This window comes from Urtica dioica, chromosome 12, assembly GCF_054948205.1.
Source record: "Urtica dioica subsp. dioica isolate 48M chromosome 12, U.dioica_male_clone48M_v1_H2, whole genome shotgun sequence".
Taxonomy (NCBI): Eukaryota; Viridiplantae; Streptophyta; class Magnoliopsida; order Rosales; family Urticaceae; genus Urtica; species Urtica dioica.
In genome coordinates this window covers 23,002,251-23,029,872 of record NC_142767.1, presented here as the reverse complement: position 1 = coordinate 23,029,872, position 27,622 = coordinate 23,002,251, and the positions used below count along the sequence as shown (strand labels likewise).

General features: G+C 39.3%; 3 protein-coding genes and 1 pseudogene across 5 annotated transcripts; all 4 read right to left on the bottom strand.

The window, feature by feature from the left end:
- Window positions 1–80: 80 nt before the first annotated feature.
- On the bottom strand, window positions 81–22,084 carry LOC149380556 (cyclic nucleotide-gated ion channel 1-like). 3 transcript variants are annotated; one of them, XM_089602924.1, is made up of 8 exons: window positions 22,036–22,084; window positions 2,916–3,351; window positions 2,519–2,731; window positions 1,999–2,291; window positions 1,811–1,922; window positions 1,511–1,738; window positions 1,189–1,437; window positions 81–1,104 (listed from the first exon to the last, which is right to left on the bottom strand). In XM_089602924.1, the coding sequence occupies exons 2-8, from the start codon at window positions 3,309–3,311 to the stop codon at window positions 625–627; spliced, it is 1,971 nt and encodes a 656-aa protein (XP_089459050.1). In that variant the 5' UTR covers window positions 3,312–3,351; window positions 22,036–22,084; the 3' UTR covers window positions 81–624. The 3 variants fall into 3 exon arrangements, with proteins under 3 accessions (XP_089459050.1, XP_089459049.1, XP_089459051.1); XM_089602923.1 differs by lacking the exon at window positions 22,036–22,084 and having other exon boundaries at window positions 2,916–3,644; XM_089602925.1 differs by lacking the exon at window positions 22,036–22,084 and having other exon boundaries at window positions 1,000–1,125; window positions 2,916–3,645.
- On the bottom strand, window positions 4,160–7,706 carry LOC149380558 (cyclic nucleotide-gated ion channel 1-like). Its single transcript, XM_089602922.1, has 7 exons — window positions 6,786–7,706; window positions 6,212–6,430; window positions 5,743–6,032; window positions 5,534–5,645; window positions 5,234–5,461; window positions 4,901–5,149; window positions 4,160–4,810 (listed from the first exon to the last, which is right to left on the bottom strand). The coding sequence occupies exons 1-7, from the start codon at window positions 7,218–7,220 to the stop codon at window positions 4,331–4,333; spliced, it is 2,013 nt and encodes a 670-aa protein (XP_089459048.1). The 5' UTR covers window positions 7,221–7,706; the 3' UTR covers window positions 4,160–4,330.
- LOC149380557 (cyclic nucleotide-gated ion channel 1-like) lies at window positions 10,124–16,276 on the bottom strand. Its single transcript, XM_089604173.1, has 8 exons — window positions 16,070–16,276; window positions 15,555–15,847; window positions 15,345–15,456; window positions 14,925–15,152; window positions 14,475–14,723; window positions 13,930–14,391; window positions 10,373–10,598; window positions 10,124–10,254 (listed from the first exon to the last, which is right to left on the bottom strand). The coding sequence occupies exons 1-8, from the start codon at window positions 16,274–16,276 to the stop codon at window positions 10,124–10,126; spliced, it is 1,908 nt and encodes a 635-aa protein (XP_089460299.1).
- Window positions 21,540–25,994, bottom strand: LOC149380555 (cyclic nucleotide-gated ion channel 1-like; annotated as a pseudogene).
- Window positions 25,995–27,622: the final 1,628 nt, after the last annotated feature.

Below are 27,622 nucleotides of genomic sequence, written 5' to 3'. Positions count from 1 at the left end.
CCGCCGCAAAGGGCTTCAATCCCTCCGACATCGAGAACTTTGTACAGCAATTCGTCAACACGCGCTCCAAATTTACCGCCATTAAAGCGAAACCCTCGACTTTCGTCTGACATTTCAGGTTCGATTTTGAAACCGGAAATTCCGAGTACGAAGTCGTTCTCAGCCTCCACTCCAACAACCCTTCTCCCTAGAAATCCACCTTTTGAATTCGCTTCGCCAAAGAACTCTCGCTCCCGAGGCTCCACAAGATGCCTTGTGTTACAAGCAACAAGAAATCAACAGGCTCTTCTTTGCGGACCAACATTGGCTATTTACTTACGATTTACGTCTAAAAGTGGCTATTTATAAGATTTACCAAACGTTGACTATTTAGCAATGTAAAACGTTTAAATGGGCTATTTTCCTAATTTTCTGTTTATTTAATTTTTAAATCATCTCTATTTTCTGTAACAATGACCCTCATACGAAATTTAATCGAGGTAGACCGTGACACAATGAATCAAACCTCGCTGTCGTTGTCACCGTGCTCTTCAAGAAGAGCCAAGAGAGGCTCTTAACGTCGAAGTCAGTGTCGTTTTTTTTAGCGATTTGCGACACTTGATTCGAATATGTAATCTATGTAATTTAAATGGAACTCGTAACAATGGAAAGTTGATTATTGTTGGCCCTGTCCCTTCTTTTGCGAATGTAGCGGCGTAACCCCTTCTCCAAGGAAGCCTCCGCAAAAGTCTTCAATCCCTCTGACATTGAAAACTTTGCCCAGCATTTCGACAACACTTGCTCCAAATCAACCGCCATTAAAGCGAAACCCTCGACTTTCGTGTGACATTTTAGATTCGATTTCGACATTGGAAGTTCCGAGTACAAACTTGTTCTCAGCCTCCACTCCAGCATTTCTACTCCCCAAAATTCCCCTCTTTGGATACGATTTGTCAGAGTAGTCTCGCCCCCAAAGCTCAACAAGGTGCCTTGTGTCACAAGCAACAGGAAATCCATGGGTTCGTCTTTGCGAATCACGTAGCTCTTCTCAGCATATATCGCCGGCTTTGCGTACGTGCATATCATTTCGTACACGTGATCGTCCAAGTTTTTCAACATCGGAACCTTGAAGTAAGAAGAAGATTACTATCGTAACCCTAAGTTAACTTCTTATCCGAGAAATTGGAGAAGATAAAAAAAATGAAATACCTTTTCCAAGATTGGGAAGCAGAGGAATTTCTTGATTGAAAGTCCAAGTTCTGAGGGAAGAATTGGGAGGAGGTTTCCAAAGTCGACGTCGTTTCCTTCAGTTAATCTCAGCCGTACGTATCGCAAGATCTTCTTCTTCTCAACAGCCCCGATATCGTTTCTGGCGATCCAAAACATAGCCTTGACCTCTGACGTGTTTCTATCGTGTCTCTTCACGTCCAAAATCTTGTTGACCCAAGTGGAAAAGCTCTGATAAAAAAAATCATCGTAATGAGTGATTATAAATTTTAAAATGTGCTGTTGTTAATTAAATGAATCAAACCTCGCCGTCGTTTTGAGCGTGCTCATAGCGCTCTTGGAGAAGAGCCAAGAGACGCTTAATGTCAAAGTCCTTGTCGTGTTTGATAGTGTGTTGAAGGTACTTAATCACAACTTTCTTCTTGTGCGGTGGAAGATTATGGTTCGCCAAAATAGAGTCAATTTCGGGGAGCTTTACGTGGATCTTCCTTCTTGCTTCCTCTGATTTTGTGGTTGCCAATTGCATGTACGTCTGTGATCACAACAGATAATCAGATCTTGTTTATGTGTTAATAGAGAGTGAATGTGTAATTGATGAACGAACCTGTAGATTTCCGATGAGGTATAAGAACAAAAGCAGTCCCAAGATTGAGATGAGCACAGCAAATAGGTTCTCATACACATTGCTTGTTGTCTCAAGGTTCTGCCCAAACGAGCTGCCAAAAAAAAAAAAAATCATTAATAAACTAAAAGTGGAAAAGAAAGAGGAGCTATATGTATGCATGTATTTACCTGAGATTTGACAGACCCCACCAAAAACTGCGAGAGAGTTTGGTTGGGAAATCAGTCTGCCGAAGAATACCAGACTCCATGGCATCAGAGAAGATTCCAAAATCAAAGACAGTGGAGTTTGGCGGGTCAACCGGGCAAAAGTTGCTCAAGTAATAAGTCATGTTTCCGATTGGATTCGTCCATCGACAATTGAAAGAAATCGATTGCTTGCAACCCGGAATGTTCTTACAGGCCTCGTGCCAACATGCCGTCTCTCGAAAGATTGCGTAGAAGTACCAAAGTGCCCCAAATATCTATCAATTTTTCCATTTGAAACTTCAGATTTTGTAAAATAGTCAACGTTTCAAATTTCTTAAAAGTAGTCGCCGAATTAAAATTTTAAAAAAAATCTTACAACATTCAATCTTTAATACAATATACTAACACAGCAATTTTACTATATTTTTCGTATTAATTTCAGTTTAAAAAAGATCAAAGACAGGACTTTTAATTGGGAATCAGTTTTGTATTTGTGACTTACATGGCCAAAAATGATGTAATGAATGAAGAAGAAAGCTCCACGGACAGACACGCGGCGAGCCAACGAGTCGAGGCCACTTCCCACCTCTTTGGCCGATAAATACACTCGAACGAGCCGCGGCACATATTGCAGCGTAAGCAACGCATTCAAAAACTTCCTCGCCGACAGAGATTCCGATCCGGCGAGCTTCGAAAAGTATTCTGTCATTACGACCTGTGGGTAAGAGATGAGCATTTCGCATCACTCAGAATACTCGACATTCTAGCAAACAGATCTGTAAACAGTTTTGTCAAACTACAAACTTAGCCAATCAACGAAAGAACTTTACTTCAGGGTTAACCGTTTTATAAAAAAAAATGACCAGTTTGGTTGAGATTAAACTGAACTGAAAATTGACCTGAGGGATGGGAAGAATGGCTAAGATGTTGACGACGAGGTGCGACCATGGAAGCCCTGTGAAGATGGACATGCTGAGCTGGCGAGACATCTTGTGAGCGTTTTGGATGCGCAGAAAGAGGTGAATCAGGGAAGCGAAGTCGGTGAGGGCTCGAAGAGCGAGAGCGACGATGTTCATGCGATCGTCCACGGCCAGGCATTTCTTTACGGGATTTATGGTCGGAACATAGAGAAACAACGGGTCGAAGATCGCAGCCAATACACACGAGGCCACGAATATCTTGTTCCATGTCTGTGGGTACCAATTCCACGGGTTCACTAGTTTCTTCAACTTCTTCGAATTTCTCGAATCTTCTTCTTCTTCTATTGGTGAGCTTGTGGATTCCTTTGCAGTCATTAGTTGAATGCTATTGTTGACTTAACTTTGCGTTGACTTCCTGCCAAACCAAGTTTATAGAACGGTTTATCTGAGAAGCTATAACAGAGGTGAGACCAGAAAGCTTTATATTCACGTAGTTTATACTGTGGAGACGAGAGTGAATCAATACTGAATAGGTTTTCCGTATACTATATTTATTGTTGCATTTATATATGCACTCTGCTTCTGTGGATTTGTTTTAAATCCTTTCGCATACAGCAAAAATGAGCACGTATATAGTATTTGCTTAATCAGGAAATCAAAAAAGCACATGCACAGTAAGTTTGTTCTATTGCACATTTTCTTCGTCAACTTGCTAGCTGCGAGCGACTCAGTCTTAATCTGATTGATTTTGGATCTTGTTCGAACTTAGAAAAAAAAAAAAAAAAAAACCAGGCAGGTTGACTTCAGTCTTTTAAGTCGTCGTAGTTTTTTTTTTTTTTTTTTTTTTTTTAAATCGAAATCATAAGTCGTTGTAGTTTATGCTATATAGAGGAAACCTGTAAAAACGTGGTTCTTTTTCCACCGCTCAAATCATTTTCAGAAGGAATAAGATTATTTGTGGTTATAAACATTTAGAATATATATACAGCTCATCAGTAGTTGATTTTTCTTCTCCGATTTGGCACAAGAGAATAAGTTATACAAAAATGCAACATTCGGTAGTAGGACCGTATTGTGTACACATTGCTAACCAGTTTCAGTCTTTATATATTCCAACGTCCAGCTCATGTTTCACCTAAATAAATTGATCGTCATTCATTGCTATAACCAGATAAAAATTGTTTTTATCGCTCACTATATAAGACTTCCATGAAGTTTACTAGGAGTGAAAAACGACACTGTCGTACATCATTATTTCATGTCTCTCAATACTCTGCTTCATAAACGACATCATTATTTCATGCTGATTTGCGACACTCGCTTCCTCAATCATAAAATCAAGCCAAACAATTGAGAAAAAAAAATACGTTTCTTGAATATGTAATCTATTTAATTTAACTGGAGCTCGTAACAATGGAAAGTTGATTATTGTTTGCCTTGTCCCTTCTGTTGCGAATGTAGCGGCGTAACCCCTTCTCCAAGGAAGCCTCTGCAAAAGGCTTCAACCCTTCTGACATTGGGAACTTTGCCCAGCAATTCGACAGCACTTGCTCCAAATCAACCGCCGTTATAGCGAAACCCTCGACTTTCGTGTGACATTTCAGAATCGATTTCGACATTGGAAGTTCCGAGTACAAACTTGTTCTCAGCCTCCAATCCAGCATTTCTACTCCCCAAAATTCTCCTCTTTGGATACGCTTCGTCGGAGTAGTCTCATCCCCGAAGCTCAACAAGGTGCCTTGCGTCACAAGCAACAAGAAATCCACGGGCTCGTCTTTCCGAATCAAGTAGCTCTTCTCAGCGTATATCGCCGGCTTTGCGTATGTGCATATTGTTTCATACACATCATCGTCCAAGTTTTCCAATATCGAAACCTTTGAGGTAGAAAGAAGAGGATTTTTATCGTAACCCTAAGTTAACCCCTTATCCAAGAAATTAGAAGAGATTAAAAAAAAATGAATTACCCTTTTCAAGATTGGGAAGCAAAGGAATTTCTTGATTGAAAGTCCAAGTTCAGAGGGGAGAATTGGGAGGAGACTTCCGAAGTCGACGTCGTTTCCTTCGTTCAATCTCAGCCGTACATATCGCAAGATCTTCTTCTTCTCAACGGCCCTGATCTCGTTTCTAGCGATCCAAAACATAGCCTTGACCTCTGATGTGTTTCTGTCGTGTCTCTTCACGTCCAAAATCTTGTTGACCCAAGTCGAAAAGCTCTGATAAAAAAACATCGTAATGAGTGATTATAAATTTCTAATGTGCAGTAGTACTTAATTATCAAGCGATGAAATTAATCAAACCTCGCCATCGTTTTGACCGTGCTCAGAGCGTTCCTGGAGAAGAGCCAAGAGACGCTTAATGTCGAAGTCCTTGTCGTGTTTGATAGTGTATTGAAGGTACTGAATCACAACTTTCTTCTTGTGAGGTGGAAGATTATGGTTCGCCAAAAAAGAGTCGATTTCGGGGAGCTTTACGTTGATCTTCCTTCTCGCTTCCTCTGATTTTGTGGTTGCCAATTGCATGTACGTCTGTGATCACAACAGATAATCAGATCTTGAATATGTGTTAATAGAGAGTGAGTGTGTAATTGATGAACGAACCTGTAGATTTCCGATGAGGTATAAGAACAAAAGCAGTCCCGAGATTGAGATGAGCACAGCAAACAGGTTCTCATACACATTGCTTGTTGTTACAAGGTTCTGCCCAAAGGAGCTGCCAAAGAAAAGAAGAAAGAAATATCATATAGTGAAAAGATAAAAAAAAGAACTAAAACCAGAAAAGAAAAGAGGAACATTAATGTAATCTGTACCTGAGATTTGACAAACCCCACCAAAAACTGCGAGAGAGTTTGGTTGGGAAACCTCTCTCCCGAAGAATACCCGACTCCATGGCATCAGAGAAAATTCCAAAGTCAAAGACGGTGGAGTTTGGTGGGTCAACCGGGCAAAAGTTGTTCAAATAAGTCATGTTTCCGATTGGATTTGTCAATTGGCAATCGAAAGGAGTCGATTGATCGCATCCTGGTAGTTTCTGACAAGCCGCGTGCCAACAAGCAGTCTCTCGAAAGATTGCATAAAAGTACCAAAGTGCCCCAAATATCTAGCAATTTAGCCGTTTGAAACTTCAGATTTTGTAAAATAGTCAACGTTTCAAATTTGTTGAAAGCGGTCACCAACAAATTAGTGTATTTCTCTTTTAGGTTTAGTTTAAAGAAGAATCAAATAGAGGAATGATTTTTTTCTACACTAGGGCAACTAACACATTTAATTGTGACTTACATGGCCAAAAATGAGGTAATGAATGAAGAAAAAAGCTCCACGGACCCACACGCGCCGAACTAGCGAGTCGAGACTCGACTTGCTCCCGACCTCTTTGGCCGATAAATACACTCGGACGAGCCGTGGCACGTATTGCACCGTAAGCAACGCGTTCAGAAACTTCCTCGCCGACAGAGATTCCGTCCCCGCGAGCTTCGTAAAGTATTTCACCATTGCGACCTGTGGGTAAAAAGATGAGATTTTTCAACCATATCATTTTTTAACCAATGGGTTACTTTAACTAAAAAAGTCAAGGTTAAAAAGAAAATAAAATGTTTACTCTTTAAAAGAGACTAGTTTCGGGCACGCGCTTTCACGCGCGGAGAGAGAGAGAGAGAGAGAGAGAATTATGAAAAGTCAACCAAACATGAAAAATGGAAAGAAAAAAAAAACACTTAAGAGAGAGAGAGAGGTGAGAAAAAAAAGGGGAAAAAAAAAAGAAAAAAAAAACCGCCATGTGTCTCCGTCTGATAAAGCCACGTGGCGGCCTCTGATAGATTTTTTGAACCGAAAATTCAAGGTTATTAGGGTTGACCTGGGGGATGGGAAGAATGGCTAAGATGTTGATGACGAGGTTTGACCACGGAAGCCCCGCAAAGATGGACAACCCGAGCTGGCCGGCCATCTTGTGAGCGCTTTGGAATCGCAGAAATATGTGAATCAGGGAAAAGAAATCGGTGAGGGCTCGAAGAGTGAGAGCCACGATGTTCATGCGATCGTCGACAGCGAGGCATTTCTTCTCAGAGTTTATGGTCGGAACGTAGAGGAACAGCGGGTCGAAAATCACAGCCAACACACACGTGGCAACGAATACTTTGTTCCACGTCTGTGGGTACCAATTCCACGGGTTCACCAGCTTCTCGAGCTTCTTCAAGTTTCTGCTAGAACCTTCTTCTTCTTCTTCTTCCATCGGTGGACTTTTGGATTCCCTTGTAGTCATTTGTTGAATGCTATTGTGCCTTTCAGCCATCAATCGGTTGACTTATTTTGCGTTGACTTCCTGCCAAACCAAGTTTATAGAACGGTTTATCTGTGAAGCAATGACAGAGGTGAGACCAGAAAGCTTTATATCCACCTAGTTTATACTGTGGAGACGAGTGATGATTTCGTGTTTACACACACTAGACAAAAAATAAATAAATAAATAAATAAGTAACAATTATTGAAGAAGCATCGACACTGAATAGGTTTATGGATCAGGGATGAGATGGAAGATTCAACATTTATTTTATTTTTTACTATATTTATATATGCACTTCTGCTTCTGTGTTTTAATTAGCATGTATAGTATTTGTTTGCTTAATAAAAAAATAAAAAAGGCACATGGACAGTAAGTCAGTATTAGTTGTGAGCGACTCAGTCATAATCTCATTAATTTTGGATCTTCGGTCGAACATTTAAAAAAAAATAGGCAGGTTGACTTCAGTCTTTTAAGTCATTGTAGTTTATGCTATATAAAGGAAACGTGTAAGAGCGTACGTGGTTCTTTTTCCATTGCTCAAATAATTTCCAGTAGGAATCTACGTACGTTTGTTTAGATTATTTGCGGTTATAAACATTTAGAGTATATACAGCAATAGGTGGTGTTAATATGTAAAACTGGTACAACAATTGTCCTATGAAATATCATATGTTCCGAGCACGCAATCCCCAGCACATAAAAGTTCCAGATAGTATTTTCTCTAGATAAAGACGAATTTAGTAAAATAGAAAATGTAAAGGAGGGAGCTTTGTGGTATATAGGTGAGACTTTTAGCGTGTACTTGTGTTCGGCCCCATCTTTTTGTTGCTTTGCTCCCCTTTTATAGCGGTAAATTTGAAGATTTGGGTGACTAGGCCTATGATGTGGTAGTTAGTCTATAACTTCTCTTTATTATTTCTTGGAAGTGGGTGGTAATTTATATAACCTCTTATAAGTTATTTTCACTAAGGTAACCATTGAGCACGTGTTCTCATACGGTTATTATTTAAATTATGATGTGGCCACGTTTTCTTAGTTTGACTAGTCTTTGGACCTATCAATTTTTCTTCTCTTCGAAGTTTTGCTTGTTAGAGTTCGTTCTTACCTTGTGAACGGGTCGCTCCTTAAACTTGATGAGCCCTCGGACCTATTTGACTCGGACTCAGTGTTGAATTCTTACTGTCCTCGAAAGGTCCGAATTCATGCTCCGAAAGTCCGAGCACATGCTCAGATTGTGCTAATTATATGAGTAACGTGTGTACGTAGGTGTTTATACGAACATTCAAGAAGGAATCTACGTACATTTAGAGTCATCAGTAGTTGACTTTTCTTCTCCGATTTAGTACAAGTGAAATTGTACAAAAATGCATTCACTTGTACAAAAATGCAACAGTCGGTAGTAGGACCGTTTGGGCACACTACTTGATAAATGACACCAATAATATCTACATGTCGTTTTTCGCTGACTGGAAATGAAATGAGGAAATGTCATTTTGGGAAATGAATCGGATTCCTCCATTTTTTTGAGCGATAAACATCTATATCCCATTCCACTTTTGTTTCCAAATCAAAATGCCCATTTTTAGTGTAAAATATTATGCAAACGTGAGGCATTTTAAAGAAGATAAAATGAAAAAGGCATAGAAACCTACCAATCTCAAAGTAGGGACTATATATGTCATTTTCTCTATCATTTCCGCTACTATAAGCAATATGTCGTTTATACTTTATAGTAATGTCTTGGAAACGACATCAATTGCCCACATATATAAGCTCCTTGTTTTGCTCAATAACAAAAGCGGCGTGATACAGGCTAGAGATCTTTCTAAAATAGCTCAGTTAATCGGCTAAATTACTCCTTAAGGACTAAAACTCAGTTCCAAATTTATCATTTGCTTTTAAGAAACGTTGTTATTTCCCGCAAAGACAATGCCAAAACGTAAAGCAAAGCAAATAATAATTATAGACCTTCTCCATCGCCGACTAATAATATATTCTTCTACTAGATAATAATTCAACTCTGTACAAAATGCAGAGTAACTTATACATGAAGCAAGAAAAGAAAAGACCAATCACATAATGACAAGTCATCAAGGTGGTTATAACAAACTTAACAAACTAATACACAGCAAAGAATAAAAGCAAAGCATAAGCTATACTACCCGAAATACACACACATAAATCCTAATATTCTCAGCCTCCACTCCAACAACTCTTCTCCCGCGAAATCCCCCTTTTGAATTCGCTTCGTCGGAGAAATCTCGCTCCCGAGGCTCCACAAGATGCCTTGTGTCACAAGCAACAAGAAATCAACAGGCTCTTGTGTTATGAACTTTCCTGGATTTGTAGAAATCTGAAACAACAAACTCAGACCCAAAAATACCTTGCAATGCAAGCAACTCACGCAAAACAATCAAACGAACAAAATTAAGCGAAATTGAAAGAAGGGACACGACGATTTATCCTGGTTCGGTGTTAGAATTGACCTACGTCCAGCGATTGGGGTTTCTTCACTATCTTGGAGATCCAAACTCCTCGTTGATACATATTACAAGCGTTTACACCCGAGAACTCAACGTTTAACTACTCTAAACGTTCCCTCTCTCTCTCTAAAACACTTTCTCTCACTACAAGGACTCTCTATGACACAGAATGAATGAATTAATTACAACAGATCAACACCTATCGCTATTTAAAGACAAACAGACGATGACTTCCAACACAAGTCATGAAGATCCAACGGTCGAAGACAGTTGCATAATTCTTTAACTGATTCAAGCAGAATTTCCAGCTGTTATAAATCAATTATAAGACTATCCACGTGTCTGAGGATGACTAGATCACATCACAACAATTCTCCACCTTCATCTATGTCATCTCCGATCATGCAGCTTAGAAACCCCAAAACTCATCTACACCCCTTTTCCACAGTTTTCAACATTGACTATTTTCAAGCAATGTTGAAACTTTGAAGCTGGCAAGGGCTTTTTCATCATGTCAGCTAGGTTGTCCTTAGTACTAATATTCATCACCTTGACACTCCCTGCATTGACCATATCTCTAACAAAATGAAGCTTCACATCTATATGTTTTGACCTTTCATGAAACACCTGATGTTTGGCTAAATGGTGAGCATTCTGGCTATCACTGAACACAGTTACTTGGTCCTGTTTGTACAAGTTCAGTCAATAAACCCTTCATCCACAGAGCTTCCTTGACTGCCTCAGTCATTGCCATGTACTCAGCTTCAGTTGTTGAAAGTGCCAACACTGACTGAAGAGTAGACTTCCAGCTCACAACTCCTCCACACACAGTGAAGATATAACCAGTGAGAGATTTCCTGGTGTCCAAACTTTCTGCATAGTCTGAATCCATATAGCCTTGTACCTGTACCACATCAGAAACACCATTGCCATAAACTAATCCATAGTCAATTGTACCTTTCAAGTACCTAAGAACGGCCACTTGACTGCATCTTCTTTGCGTGTATGCATATTATCTGGTTCACGAGATCATCCATGTTTTCTAGCATCAGGACCTTAAACATAAGAAATAAGAAGATTATTAAAGTAAAGATAAGTTAGCCCATAGCCAAGAAATTAAAAAAATCGAAAAAAAATAAACGGAAAATCCTTTTTCAGGATTGGGAAGCTGAGTAATTTCTTGACTCACAGTCCGAGTTCCATGGGAAGAATCGGCATGAAATTTTTGACTTCCATGCTTTTTCTTTCAGCCAATCTCAGCTGTACATATCACAAAATCTTCTTCTTCATGTCTCTTCACGTCCATAATCTTGGTCACCCATGATCAAAAGCTCTGATAAAATATTTCCATACAGATGAGGGATTATAATGTTCTTGTATTAATCAATGGTAAAAAGAAATTTGGATAAATTTATTTTATATCCACAATTTTTATAAATTATATATCAAGTCTAAAACACTGCATAGGTCGACACAAAAGTATGTACGAGACTACTATTTTAACACCAGTTAAGACATACTTCTCGTGATATATTTTAGGGTTCATTAGGTAATGATGGGAATTTTCTTAACTAAAGAAAAATTCTACACAACGCAAGCGAACGTGTCGTCAAGTAATAGAGTGCAAAAGCACGGATATCGATCCCACAAGGACTCTAGACTATTTCCGAAGCAAACTCACTAGCTTTCTTTTTCGAGTTATGGAAATGAAAAAATGGGGGGGTTTGATTGTTTTGAGAACAAGATGAAATGTAAACAAAAGTGAAAACAATATTTAAACACAAGTTAAAAGGAAGGGGCACGATTTTGTTATTTCATCGAGTCGGTCGGTCAAGATACAATTCTAAGCTCGGGTTTAAAGTGTTAAAACTTAGTCTCAATCCCTCCTATAACATCCACTAATCTCTCTCGAGTCTTTAGGAATCTAGCTATGTGTCGAACTTACACCTCTCGGTTTGGGTTCTATTAAAACACAAAACCGCATTTAGCCCGGGATTTCAATCAACTACAACTACCCCCTAGTCTTTCTATAGCTCTAGGAAGGTTAAGGATGGGATGGGTAGAGCTCACTTGTTTATTACCTCTCGGTATCTAAACTTGTCTAAAAGTCACTAACTAGGTAGCTACTCTAGTTAGCGCTAACACACACCCCATACCCATAGAATTTCACTTTCAACCCAACCATGAAGCACCAATCTACCAATTGTTTGACCAACCAACTCAACTACTCAACTACATCGTACCTCAAATCTACTTAGCTACTCATGATTAAGAATAAACAAAGTAAAATTGAAATAAGTAAAAGAAGTAAAACAATAAAGAAACAAGACATTGAATGCTAATCTCAACAACCAAATAAAGCTTTAATTAAACTCGAGCACTTCTTCAATATTCCACTTAAATAAAGCAATAAAGTTATCACAATACTCAATGCTCAATAGATAAAGGTAGTCAACAAAAACTCAAATAGAATACTTGAAAGCTTAAAATATGTTCAACAAAGCAATAAGTGAAGTGAATAAATCAAGAACAATAAATAAAAGAGATAGAGTTAAGGATGAACAAATGGAGATGATGAGGATGATGGAGGTTGTCACTTCTCCCTCTTCTTCTTCACTCCCAAGCTCAAGGAAAAAATGAGTGTCAAACCCTATCTTTCTCTCTCTCACTTTCTCTCTCAAGTTTTTCAAACAAAAGTAAAAGTGTCCCCTTCTAAAGCTTGTGCCCCCCCTTTTTGAACAAGTGTATATGAGGGTTTAAGAGAGGTTTTCGGAGCAAATATGGACCCTTGGATGAAATTCAAGGGCCAAAAATGATTTAAAAGACGAGCTCCAAAAACACTGAAAAAGCAACCAATGCGGCGCGCCACATAACAGGCGCACCGCGCCACTCGTAAAATTCTGAAGGCGCGTCGCGCCTCTCTTGCGCGTCGTCTGCTCGAGCTCTCGGTGTAAAATTTAAGCACCAGGGCGCGGTGCGCCATACAATAGGCGCGGCACGCCAACCTTGAAACGTTGACTTCTTGTTGACCGTCATTGACTTTTGTTGACTTGACTTCAAAAGGCCATAACTTCCTCGATTTAGCTCCGATTCAGCCCGTTTTGGCACCACATCTTTCTCTCACTCTCTTTATCCTGAAAACATAATAAAACTACAAAATAACATCAAAAACACTAAGAACAAGTTCTGATTCTTATCTAAGAGCCATAGATAAGTGTGAATGAATCTCACTTATCAGGTAAATAACCCTATTTACAGTTTGATATTGTTAAATAATCAAGGTTTCGTAAATATTAAGTAAATAGCCACGTCTATGTATTTACATGTGTAAATTGACGTAATACCCTCATTTTTTTTATTTCAATGATAGGGTAAATTAGGAATGTCACGTCATCATTATGGTTTTTTACCTAAAATTTACGAAATGTTGGTTATATATCGATTTCAAACGTTTAGTTGGCAACTTATCTAATTTTTTGTATATTTTAATTTAATAGTATATTTATAATTAACTGTGGAGCACAGTCTGTGGTTATTATAAAAATACAGCTGTATGTTAATTTTAGAAGAAAACAAGTTGGACTTTAATTTAATTTTAAATCGTCTATATTTTATGTAACAATGACCCTCACACGAAATTTAATTGAGGTAGACCATTGTCGGGTTTTAACCCAGGATCATATAATATACTTATATATTATAAACATAAGAAATTAAATTTCGGGAAAACAATACCCATGGTATTGTGTTTTTTATTGAAAGCAAATTAATTCGATTACAATTAACTACACGGTAGCTTTAAATAGAGAAATTAATTAACTAACTCCCTATGTACCCTCAACGTTCTACCCATTATCCCACAAACTCACAATTCCACGAACCCACACAACACTAATTCAACATCCATCCAATTTTAATGTACCATAACCCAGTACACTATTCAACAGTAAACACAAACTCAAGAAATGCCTTCAACGGTACAATTAAAAACCTAATATATTTTGTTGACTAAGTCTGGATTAATTAATAACTACCAACCATGACATAATGAATCAAACCTCGCCGTCGTTGTCACAACGCTCTTCAAGAGGCTCTTAGCGTCGAAGTCTGTGTCTTTTTTATGGAGATTTGCGACACTTGATTCCTCATCCATAAAATCAAGCCAAACAGTTGAGAAGAAGAAAAAAATACATACTTGAATATGTAATCTATTTAATTTAAGGGGAGCTCGTAACAATGGAAAGTTGATTATCATCGGCCCTTTTCCTTCTGTTGCGAATGTAGCGGAGTAACCCCATCTTCAAGCAAGCCTCTGCAAAAGGCTTCAACCCTTCTGACATTGAAAACTTTGTCCAGCAATTCGACAGCACGCACTCCAAATCAAACGCCGTTAAAGTGAAACCCTCGACTTTGGTGTGACATTTCAAGTTCGATTTCGACATTGGAAGTTCCGAGTACAAACTTGTTCTCAGCCTCCACTCTAGCATTTCTACTCCCCAAAATTCCCCTCTTTGGATACGCTTCGTCAGAGTAGTCTCATCCCCGAAGCTCAACAAGATGCCTTGCGTCACAAGCAACAAGAAATCCATGGGTTCGTCTTTGAGAATCACGTAGCTCTTCTCAGCATATATCGCCGGCTTTGCAAATATGCATATCATTTCGTACAGGTGATCGTCCATGTCTTTTAACATCGGAACCTTGAAGTAAGAAGAAGATTACTATCATAACCCTAAATTAACTTCTTATCCGAGAAAATGGAGCAGATAAAAAAATGAAATACCTTTTTCAAGATTGGGAAGCAGAGGAATTTCTTGATTGAAAGTCCAAGTTCTGAGGGAAGAATTGGGAGGAGATTTCCGAAGTCGACGTCGTTTCCTTCGTTCAATCTCAGCCGTACATATCGCAAGATCTTCTTTTTCTCAACGGCCCCGATCTTGTTTTTGGCTATCCAAAACATAGCCTTGACCTCTGACGTGTTTCTGTCGTGTCTCTTCCCGTCCAAAATCTTGTTGAGCCAAGTCGGAAAGCTCTGATAAAAAAAAACATCGTAATGAATGATTATAAAGCTACAATATTATGGAATCATTACTTTTCCACAAAGGGACGAGTACCGTTGTGGAAACATACCACAATGGAGGATTCCACAACGGTACAGAACTGTTGTGGAAGCCTTCCACAACGGTTCTAGTAGTGAATGTGCTGTAATTATCAGCAATGAATTGAATCAAACCTTGTCGTCATTTTGACCGCGGTCAGAGCTTTCTTGGAGAAGAGCTAAGAGACGCTTAATATCGAAGTCCATGTCGTGTTTGATAGTGTATTGAAGGTACTGAATCACAACTTTCTTCTTGTGATTTGGAAGATTATGGTTTGCCAGGAAATAATCGATTTCGGGGAGTTTTACGTTGATCTTTCTTCTCGCTTCCTCTGATTTTGTGATTGCCAATTGCATGTACGTCTGTGATCACAACAAATAATCAGATCTTGGTTATGTGTTAATTGAGAGTGATATTAGAAGTGTGCGCTTAACTCACACTTAAAAGCTAGCTCAAGAGTGGAAGGATGTCAAACACTTATAAGGAACACATTGCTCAAGTACCCAATCGATGTGGGATATTCTAATAAGTGAGTGTGTATTTGATGAACGAACCTGTAGATTTCCGATGAGGTATAAGAACAAAAGCAGTCCCAAGATTGAGATAATCGCAGCAAATAGGGTCTCACTCACATTGCTTGATGTCTCAAGGTTCTGCCCAAACGAGCTGCCAAAAAACAAATAAAAAAAATACAAAAAAAAAAAAATTCATTGATAAACGAAAGTTAGAAAAGAAAGATGAGCTATATGGATGCATGTATTTACCTGAGATTTGACAGACCCCACCAAAAACTGCGAGAGATTTTGGTTGGGAAATCAATCTCTTGAAGAATACCTGACTCTATGGCGTCAGAGAAGATTCCAAAATCAAAGACGGTGGAGTTTGGTGGGTCAACCGGGCAAAAGTTGCTCAAGTAATAAGCCATGTTTCCGATTGGATTCGTCCCTCGACAATTGAAAGAAATCGATTCATTGCAACCCGGAATGTTCTTACAGGACTCGTGCCAACATGCCGTCTCTCGCAAGATTGCGAAGAAGTACCAAAATGCCCCAAATATCTAGCAATTTTGCAGTTTGAAACTTCAAATTTGGCAAAATAGTCAACGTTTCAAATTTCTTAAAAAGTAGTCGCCGAATTAAAATTAAATTTTTTACAACATTCAATCTTTAATATAATATATTAACACATCAATTTTACTATATTTTTCGTATTAATTTCAGTTTAAAAAGATCAAAGACAGGACTTTTAATTGGGAATCAGTTTTGTATTTGTGACTTACATGGCCAAAAATGATGTAATGAATGAAGAAGAAAGCTCCACGGACAGACACGCGGCGAGCCAACGAGTCGAGGCCACTTCCCATCTCTTTGGCCGATATATACACTCGGACGAGCCGCGGGACATATTGCAGCGTAAGCAACCCATTCAAAAACTTCCTCTCCAATAGAGTTTCCGATCCGGCGAGCATCGAAAAGTATTCTGTCATTACGACCTGCGGGTAAGAGATGAGCATTTCGTATCACTTTTGTTGATATTAGTTGTGCCTTAACCACATGTTAGTGTTAGTTAGTTTTGTATGTAAGCTAGCGTGATCATAGTTTATAAATGGTTGAGTTAGTATTAGGCGTAAGTTAGTTAGGCTGAGCTGGTATATGTACTGTGCTAACGGTTTATAGACACACAGACACAAAGAAAAAGAAAGAGAGAGTGAGAATCTGATTGAGAGTTTGAGCGAGAGAGTTGGGGATACAATTCTTGGGTAGTTCATCTTCTTCTCCATCTCATTTCTTTAGGTTGGGAGGTCTCGGTTTGTGAGATCACCAAGGAGAGTGTGTAACATGTTTGATCATAGTGCACTGAAATTCGAGAGAGGGATTCCGGGGAGTAGGTCATATTGACTGAACCTTGTAAATAATCTACTGTGTTCTTGTGTGTTTGGGCATTGGAGAACTTCGTTTGAGAGAAATAGAAAAGCATAACAGTGGTATCAGAGCTTCGTCGGCTTTTTCGCTCAAATCACATCTCGTGAATTTTAAGTCGGTTCAAGCTGGCAAATCCTGAGTCAACATCGGATCAGATCAAGAAAGAATCGTTAGACCAAGAATCCGAGGAAGGAGGAGATACAAGGGCGATTCAGAGTCGAAGCTATGGGGAAATTCAGTTGTTCTTGAATTCAAGTCCAACAAACAACAAGAGAATCGACATTGACAAATTCAATGGCTTTGGGGACTATTGAATATGGGGGAGAAAGATCAAAGCACTTCTCGCACAACAACGACTTCTTAAGGCGATATGGATCCGATAATCTGGCCAGAAGGGACGACTGAGGATCAGAAGAACGAGATCCTCGAAACAGCAATATGTACCCTGATTTTTCATCTCTCTGATTCGATAATTCACCAGATAGATAGTGATGATACACCTGCTAAAATTTGGAAAAGGCTTGATGAACTTTTTCAAGTGAAATCTTTAACCAACAAATTTTTTCTGAAAGAAAGGCTGTTTGGTTTCAAAATGAATTCCTCCAAATCTTTAGAAGAAAATCTTGATGAATTTCGAAAACTCACTATCGAACTTGCTAATTCTGGCGAAAAGGAATCAATGAGTGATGAAAATCAGGCCATTATTATTCTCAACTCTTTGACTGACACCTATAAGGAAGTGAAATCTGCTATTAAGTATGGTCGAACGTAGATTACTCTAGATGAGGTTGTATCTGCTATGAGATCCAAGGAATTTGAGATAAAGTCAAAAGGCAACCTCATCTGGGGCATAGGCTCATTATGGACAGGATAAGGGTCAGAACAAGAATTCTAACAAGAAAAATAAAGGGAAAGCTAGGAGCAAGAGTCCTCAAAAGGCATCAAGTTCTGATGGGAAGGAAACAAGAACTTGCTTTTACTGCAAGAAACCTGGGCAATTAAAGAAGGACTGCTACAAATGGCTGAAGAAGGAGAAGGACAAAGCCAACACAAGCAACAATCAACAAGATTCGGCAAACTATGGGGATGGATATGACAGTGGAGAAGTCCTGGTCATCTCAAATGAAAAGGAGAAAAGTGACTGGATTTTAGATTCTGGCTGCATTTACCATATGACTTACAATAAAGATTACCTTACTGATTTCAGGAGCCTTCAAGGAGGCAAAGTAGTACTGGGAAATAGTGACACATGTCTGGTGGAGGGCATTGGTAGTGTAAACTTCAAGATGTTTGACGGCTGTTGCAGAGTTCTTAAGGATGTGAGGTATGTCCCTAGCCTCACAAGAAATCTTGTGTCTCTGGGAGTACTAGATGACTCAGGCTACAGCAACAAGACTGAGAAAGGGGTCATGAGGATCTCCAAGGGGTCCATGACAATCATCAAGGGAGCCAAAATTGATGGCCTCTACTACCTTATTGGAGATACTATCTCTGGCTCAGCAGCAACAGTGACCAACTCACCAGAAGATCTCAAGGCCATCCTGTGGCACAGAAGACTAGGTCACATTAGTGACAAAGGTCTCCAAGTCCTGAAAGAAAGTCAATACTTTGGTAAGGATAAAGTCTCCAGTGTTGGCTTCTGTGAACATTGTGTTCTGGGCAAACACCACGTCTAAAGTTCAAGGTTGGAAAACACACATCTACACGCATTCTGAGTACATCCACTCGGACTTGTGGGGTCCTGAAAAGAATCCTACTCATGGTGGTAACGTGTATTTTCTCTCCTTAATTGATGATTTTTCAAGGAAAGTGTGGGGTTTCTTGCTGAAAAATAAAAGTGATGCTTTTGAAAAATTTAAGAATTGGAAAACTCTGGTTAAAAACTTGTCTGATAAAAGAATTAAGATCTTGAAGACTGACAATGGATTAGAATTTTGCAATGAGGTTTTTGCACTTATTGTAAGGAAGCAGGTATTCAGAGGCATCACTCAGTGAGACACACTCCACAACAGAATGAAGTGGCTGAAAGAATGAATATGACTCTACTAGACAAGTCAAGATGCATGTTATTCAGCTCAGGGCTACCTAAGAACTTCTGGGGTGAAGCTGTTGTAACAACTGCTTATCTCATCAACAGAAGTCCTTCAAGTGCACTTGAATTCAAAACACCAGAATAGGTGTGGTCTGGTAAAATTCCTGATATCTCACACTTAAGAATTTTTGGTTGTTCTGCCTATGCTCATCAAAAAGAAAGTAAGTTAGACCCTATGGCTGTGAAGTGTGTTTTTCTAGGATATCCTGATGGTACTAAAGGCTATAGGCTGTGGGTTAAAGGTGAAAGAGGTTTTAAGGTCATTAATAGTAGGGATGTTATCTTTAATGAAAATGAATTTCCTTGCCTTGAAAATTCTGGTATTGTGCCTAGTTCCACTAACCCCTCAGGTACTGTAACAAGTGAAGTTACAACTCTTCAAAGATATGAGGTGGCTGATCCGGTGGAGCCTAGAACTACCCCTCAACCACGTCATGAAAGTGATGTTGAAGAAGTAGACAATGCACATCAAACTCCAAGGAAGAATGAAGACTATGAAGGAGAAGGTGGCCTCCAAACCCCCTCAAGGTATCAGCTAGTCATAGACAGGGAAATAAGGGAACATAAACCTGTTGAAATATATGGGTTTTCAGCTTACACAGAACTGCTTGCCTATGCTTTCATGGCAGCAGTAGAGATTAGTAAGACTGAACCAGAAACTTTCTCACAAGCCATGAGGTGCAAGGAGTCCAAGCAATGGAGGCTTGCAATGAATGAAGAAATTGAGTCACTTCACAAGAATCAGACTTGGGAAGTGAAGAGACCTAGAGACAAGTCTAAAAGAATGGGATGTGGATGGTGAACCAGTGAGGTACAAGGCACGTTTAGTGGCAAAAGGATTCTCTCAAAGGGAAGGGATTGATTACAACAAGATTTTCTCACCAGTGGTCAAATATAAGACCATTAGAGTGATGCTATCTCTTGTAACTCAGTTTGATTTTGAGCTAGAACAGATGGACGTCAAGACGGCTTTCCTTCACGGGGACTTAGATGAAGTCATCTATATGGAGCAGCCTGAAGCATATGAGCATCAGAGGAAACAAGACATGGTGTGTCTTCTCAAGAAATCGCTGTATGGACTCAAACAGTCTCCTAGGCAGTGGTACATTCGTTTTGACACCTTTATCACTCACAAGGCTTCAATATGAGTTTCTATGATCCTTGCCTGTATTTCAGAGGATCAAGTCCTTTAGACTCAGAATTTCTCTTGATTTACGTGGATGATATGCTTCTCATCAGTAAGGAAAAGTACAGAGTGAGCAAAATGAAGGATTTACTGAAGTCAGAGTTTGACATGAAGGATCTTGGTGCAGCAGGGAAGATCTTAGGGATGAGGATTGAAAGAAACAGAAATGAGTCAAAGTTGTTTCTAAATCAGCAAGGATACTTGAAAAAGCTGGTTGAAAAGTTTGGAGTTGCAAGTGCTAAATGTAACAGTTTACCTCTTGGAAACCATGTTCAGTTGTCAAAGTCTCAGAGTCCAACTGATGATGAAGGAGTTGAGTTTATGGCTGACAAGCCTTACTCAAACGTTGTTGGAGCTGTCATGTATGCTATGACCTGTACGCGTCCAGATTTAGCTTTTGCTATCCGTTCTCTCAGTCGCTACATGGCTAACCCAGGAAAGTTTCACTGGTTTGCTATTATGGGATTGTTGAAGTATATAACAGGGTCAACTCGAACTGGTTTAATGTGTTGTGGTAAGCCAAGTGAAGGGGTAACTCTACAAGGTTTTGTGGACTCAGATTATGCAGGTGACAAGGACACAAGGAGGTACACGTCAGCATACTATTTCCTTTGAGGCTGAATATATAGCCGCAACTGAAGCTGTGAAAGAAGGGATTTGGCTACAAGGAATGCTCAGAGAATTGATGTTCTTCACTGAGAAAGCAATCATATTCTCGGATAGTCAGAGTGCTATACATCTCTGCAGAAATCCCGTGTTTCATGATCGAACGAAACATGTTGAAATCAAGTACTACTTCATCAGAGAGAAAGTGGGACAAGGAGTGATGGATATACAGAAAGTTGGGACTGAAGATAATCCAGCAGACTGTGGGACAAAGGTTCCGCTAAGTAAGTTCAAGCACTGCTTGAAGTTGCTTGGTGTACAAGCAAGAAGATAGAAGGTTGAATGATGATCCTCTCGAAGCTATGCACTGTGGTCGGTGGTCAAGGAACAACTAAGGTGGAGTTTGTTGATATTAGTTATGCCTTAACCACGGGTTAGTGTTAGTTAGTTTTGTATGTAAGCTAGCTTGACCATGGTTTATAAATGGTTGAGTTAGTATTAGGCGTAAGTTAGTTAGGCTGAGCTGGTATATGTACTGTGCTAACGGTTTATAGACACACAGACACAAAGAAAAAGAAAGAGAGTGAGAATCTGATTGAGAGTTTGAGCGAGAGAGTTGGAGATACAATTCTTGGGTAATTCATCTTCTTCTCCATCTCATTTCTTTAGGTTGGGAGGTCTCGGTTTGTGAGATCACCAAGGAGAGTGTGTAACGTGTTTGATCATAGTGCACTGAAATTCGAGAGGGGAATTCCGGGGAATAGGTCATATTGACTGAACCTCGTAAACAATCTGTTGTGTTCTTGTGTGTTTGTGCATTGGAGAACTTCGTTTGAGAGAAAAGGAAAACATAACAACTTTTAAAAAAAGAACTTGCGCAGAATACTCGGGATTCTAGCAAACAGATCTTGGAACAGTTTCGTCAAACTACAAACTTAACCAATCAACGCAACAACTTTACTTTAAGGTTAACCGTTAAACTGAAGTGAAAACTGACCTGAGGGATGGGAAGAATGGCTAAAATGGTGACGACGAGGTGCGACCATGGAAGCCCTGTGAAGATGGACATGCTGAGCTGGCGAGACATCTTGTGGGCGTTTCGGATGCGCATAAAGAGGTGAATCAGGGAAGCGAAGTCGGTGAGGGCTCGAAGAGCGAGAGCAACGATGTTCATGCGATCGTCCATGGCCAGGCATTTCTTTACGGGATTTATGGTCGGAACGTAGAGAAACAACGGGTCGAAGATCGCAGCCAACACACATGAGGCCATGAATGCTTTGTTCCATGTCTGTGGGTACCAATTCCACGGGTTCACTAGTTTCTTCAACTTCGAGTTTCTCGAATCTTCATCTTCTTCTATTGCCGAACTCGTGGATATTTCCCTTGCAGTCATTAGTTTATAGAACGGTTTATCTGAGACCAGAAAGCTTTATATTCACCTAGTTTATACTGTGGAGACGAGAGTGAATCAATACTGAATAGGTTTTCCGTATACTATATATATATATATATATATATATATATATATATATATTTTATCGAAATCATAAGTCGTTGTAGTTTATGCTATATAAAGGAAACCTGTAAAAACGTGGTTCTTTTTCCACCGCTCAAATCATTTTCAGAAGGGATAAGATTATTTGTGGTTATAAACATTTAGAATATATATACAGCTCATCAGTAGTTGATTTTTCTTCTCCGATTTGGCATAAGAGAATAAGTTATACAAAAATGCAACATTCGGTAGTAGGACAGTTTGCGTATGTGTATATTGTTTCGTACACATCATCGTCCAAGTTTTCCAATATCGAAACCTTTGAGGTAGAAAGAAGAAGATTTTTATCGTAACCCTAAGTTAACCCCTTATCCAAGAAATTAGAAAAGAAGAAAAAAAAAAATGAATTACCCTTTTCAAGATTGGGAAGCAGAGGAATTTCTTGATTGAAAGTCCAAGTTCAGAGGGGAGAATTGGGAGGAGACTTCCGAAGTCGACGTCGTTTCCTTCGTTCAATCTCAGCCGTACATATCGCAAGATCTTCTTCTTCTCAATGGCCCCGATCTCGTTTCTAGCGATCCAAAACATAGCCTTGACCTCTGATGTGTTTCTGTCGTGTCTCTTCACGTCCAAAATCTTGTTGACCCAAGTCGAAAAGCTCTGACAAAAAAAAAAATCAAAATGGGTGATTATAACTTTATAATGTGCTGTAATCATTTATCAGCGAAGAAAAAAATTAAACCTCGCCGTCGTTTTGACCGTGCTCAGAGTGTTCTTGGAGAAGAGCCAAGAGACGTTTAATGTCGAAGTCCTTGTCGTGTTTGATAGTGTATTGAAGGTACTGAATCACAACTTTCTTCTTGTGAGGTGGAAGATTATGGTTCGCCAAAAAAAGAGTCGATTTCGGGGAGCTTTACGTTGATCTTCCTTCTCGCTTCCTCTGATTTTGTGGTTGCCAATTGCATCTACGGCTGTGATCACAACAGATAATCAAATCTTGAATATGTGTTAATAGAGAGTGAGTGTGTAATTGATGAACGAACCTGTAGATTTCCGATGAGGTATAAGAACAAAAGCAGTATCGAGATTGAGATGAGCACAGCAAACAGGTTCTCATACACATTGCTTGTGGTTACAAGGTTCTGCCCAAAGGAGGTGCGAAAGAAAAGAAGAAAGAAATATCATATAGTGAAAAGATAAAAAAGAACTAAAACCAGAAAAGAAAGAGGAACATTAATGTAATCTGTACCTGAGATTTGACAAACCCCACCAAAAACTGCGAGAGAGTTTGGTTGGGAAACCTGTCTCCCGAAGAATACCCGACTCCGTGGCATCAGAGAAAATTCCAAAGTCAAAGACGGTGGGGTTTTGTAAAGGATAAACTTTTGAATCTCGCCGTTTGTAATTTACGGTTAATAAATGAGCTTTCGTGTGTTACAAGTAAGTTCTTGAATGAATTATGGACGTTGAAGTTTAGAGAGTTAATTTAAATTATTTTAAGGTAATGGAAAATCTCGGAATAAATAAAGGATTTATCGAGTTCGTCTGGAATAATAAATTATTTTCCGAGGAAATATTCCGGAAGCTAATTTAAGAAAATAAATTCTTAAGGACGAGAATTATTTCCGAGAAACCTTAAATATATTTAAATTAATTGAGAACGAACGAGGAAATTCTCGGTTTAGTTATTTAATTAAAATCCGACCAGTCACGGATTTAATTAAATAATTACATTACAACGGACGTGATTGTAATGAAAGTTCGGGACCCATTTATAAGAATTTTTGAGTTTGGGGTCGGTTTGGAGAGGAGGATATGGGAGGGATCTATGAGCAAATAAGGGATTCTTTTTCTTCTCTTATCTTCTTCTATCTTCTACTCTCTTCTTCTTCCCTTCTTTCACGTGACCTTCTTCTTTTTCTTTCTTCTTCTCTTCACCCGCGTGACCTGCAGAGGATAACAAAGAGAAAAAAAAAAAAAAAAATTCGTTAGCTCCAAAGCATCGTCGCCACCGAGCGCTACCTCACCGCCATCTTCTCTCCCTCTCCTTCTACCTTCTCCTTCATCGCGCGTCCTCACCGAGAAGCTCCGAGCCGCGCGCGCGCCATCCAGCCGAGACCGAGCGTCGCCGCGCGCGACCGCCGCGAGTCGCCGAGCACGCCGGCCACGAGGAGACGCCAGAGAGTGAGAGGGTGGACACCGGAGGGTTCAATTCCTCCAGAAACGAGGTGAAATTCCTTTTACCCAAATTGAAATTCAAGTATAGATTTGAGTTGATCAGTCGCGGTTCGTGGGCGAGCTGTCGCTCGCGGGTCGTGACAGGTTTGGTGGGTCAACCGGGCAAAAGTTGTTCAAATAAGTCATGTTTCCGATTGGATTTGTCAATTGACAATCGAAAGGAGTCGATTGATCGCATCCTGGCAGTTTTTGACAAGCCGCGTGCCAACAAGCAGTCTCTCGAAATATTGCATAAAAGTACCAAAGTGCCCCAAATATCTAGCAATTTAGCCGTTTTAAACTTCAGATTTTGTAAAATAGTCAACGTTTCAAATTTGTTGAAAGCGGTCACCAAATTTTAACTAAAATAAAAAATCTTAAATTCAACTAATACAACTATTCTAGTGTATTTTTCTTTTAGGTTTAGTTTAAAGAAGATTCAAACAGAGGAATGATTTTTTTCTACACTAGGGCAACTAACACATTTAATTGTGACTTACATGGCCAAAAATGAGGTAATGAATGAAGAAAAAAGCTCCACGGACCCACACGCGCCGAACCAGCGAGTCGAGACTCGACTTGCTCCCGACCTCTTTGGCCGATAAATACACTCGGACGAGCCGTGGCACGTATTGCACCGTAAGCAACGCGTTCAAAAACTTCCTCGCCGACAGAGATTTCGTCCCCGCGAGCTTCGTAAAGTATTTCACCATTGCAACCTGTTGGTAAAAAGATGAGATTTTTTAACCAGACCATTTTTTTTAACCAATGGGTTACTTTTTATTAAAAAAGTCAAGGTTAAAAATGACCATAGGTAACTACCGCTTAAAAAAAGGTTAAATAACTTTGACCGTAATTTTTTCGGTGTGTTTATTTTAAAAAGAAAAGAAAATGTTTACTTTTTAAAAGGGGAAATGATTTTTGACACGACTCACGATTCACACGATTACCCTCACAAAAGCAATAAACACCAAAAGCTGTTTAAAATTGTTCCACTTGTCACACATTGTGTGGATCGTGAGAATTCGGTCCGTGACAAATAGCAGCACTCTTTTAAAAGAGACTAATTTCAGGCATGCGCTCGCATGCGCGGTGAGAAATAGAGAATTAGGAAAAGTCAACCAAACATGAAAAATGGAAAGAAAAAAAAACCGCCATGTGTCTCCGTCTGATAAAGCCACGTGGCGGCCTCTGATAGATTTTTTGAACCGAAAATTCAAGGTTATTAGGGTTGACCTGGGGGATGGGAAGAATGGCTAAGATGTTGATGACGAGGTTTGACCACGGAAGCCCCGCAAAGATGGACAACCCGAGCTGGCCGGCCATCTTGTGAGCGCTTTGGAATCGCAGAAATATGTGAATCAGGGAAAAGAAATCGGTGAGGGCTCGAAGAGTGAGAGCCACGATGTTCATGCGATCGTCGACAGCGAGGCATTTCTTCTCAGAGTTTATGGTCGGAACGTAGAGGAACAGCGGGTCGAAAATCACAGCCAACACACACGTGGCAACGAATACTTTGTTCCACGTCTGTGGGTACCAATTCCACGGGTTCACCAGCTTCTCAAGCTTCTTCAAGTTTCTGCTAGAACCTTCTTCTTCTTCTTCTTCTTCTTCTTCTTCTTCCATTGGTGGACTTTTGGATTCCCTTGTTGTCATTTGTTGAATGCTATTGTGCCTTTCAACCATCGATCGGTTGACTTATTTTGCGTTGACTTCCTGCCAAACCAAGTTTATAGAACGGTTTATCTGTGAAGCAATGACAGAGGTGAGACCAGAAAGCTTTATATCCACCTAGTTTATACTGTGGAGACGAGTGATGATTTCGTGTTTACACACACTAGACAAAAAATAAATAAATAAATAAATAAGTAACAATTATTGAAGAAGCATCGACACTGAATATAGGTTTATGGATCAGGGATGAGATGGAAGATTCAACATTTATTTTATTTTTTACTATATTTATATATGCACTTCTGCTTCTGTGTTTTAATTAGCATGTATAGTATTTGTTTGCTTAATAAAAAAATAAAAAAAGGCACATGGACAGTAAGTCAGTATTAGTTGTGAGCGACTCAGTCATAATCTCATTAATTTTGGATCTTCGGTCGAACATTTAAAAAAAAATAGGCAGGTTGACTTCAGTCTTTTAAGTCATTGTAGTTTATGCTATATAAAGGAAACGTGTAAGAGCGTACGTGGTTCTTTTTCCATTGCTCAAATAATTTCCAGTAGGAATCTACGTACGTTTGTTTAGATTATTTGCGGTTATAAACATTTAGAGTATATACAGCAATAGGTGGTGTTAATATGTAAAACTGTTACAACAATTGTCCTATGAAATATCATATGTTCCGAGCACGCAATCCCCAGCACATAAAAGTTCCAGATAGTATTTTCTCTAAATAAAGACGAATTTAGTAAAATAGAAAATGTAAAGGAGGGAGCTTTGTGGTATATAGGTGAGACTTTTAGCGTGTACTTGTGTTCGGCCCCATATTTTTGTTGCTTTGCTCCCATTTTATAGCGGTAAGTTTGAAGATTTGGGTGACTAGGCCTATGATGTGGTAGTTAGTCTATAACTTCTCTTTATTTCTTGGAAGTGGGTGGTAATTTATATAACCTCTTAGAAGTTATTTTCACTAAGGTAACCATTGAGCACGTGTTCTCTTGCGGTTATTATTTAAATTATGATGTGGCCACGTTTTCTTAGTTTGACTAGTCTTTGGACCTATCAACTTTTCTTCTCTTCGAAGTTCTGCTTGGTAGAGTTCGTTCTTACCTTGTGAATAGGTCGCTCCTTAAACTTGATGAGCCCTCGGACCTATTTGACTCGACTCAATGTTGAATTCCTACTGTCCTCGAAAGGTCCGAATTCATGCTCCGAAGGTCCGAGCACATGCTCGGACTGTGCTAATTATATGAGTAACATGTGTATATACGTAGGTGTTTATACGAACATTCAAGAAGGAATCTACGTACATTTAGAGTCATCAGTAGTTGACTTTTCTTCTCCGATTTAGTACAAGTGAAATTGTACAAAAATGCATTCACTTGTACAAAAATGCAACAGTCGGTAGTAGGACCGTTTGGGCACACTACTTGATAAATGACATCAATAATATCTACATGTCGTTTTTCGCTGACTGGAAATGAAATGAGGAAATGTCATTTTGGGAAATGAATCGGATTCCTCCATTTTTTTGAGCGATAAACATCTATATCCCATTCCACTTTTGTTTCCAAATCAAATGCCCATTTTTAGTGTAAAATATTATGCAAACGTGAGGCATTTTAAAGAAGATAAAATGAAA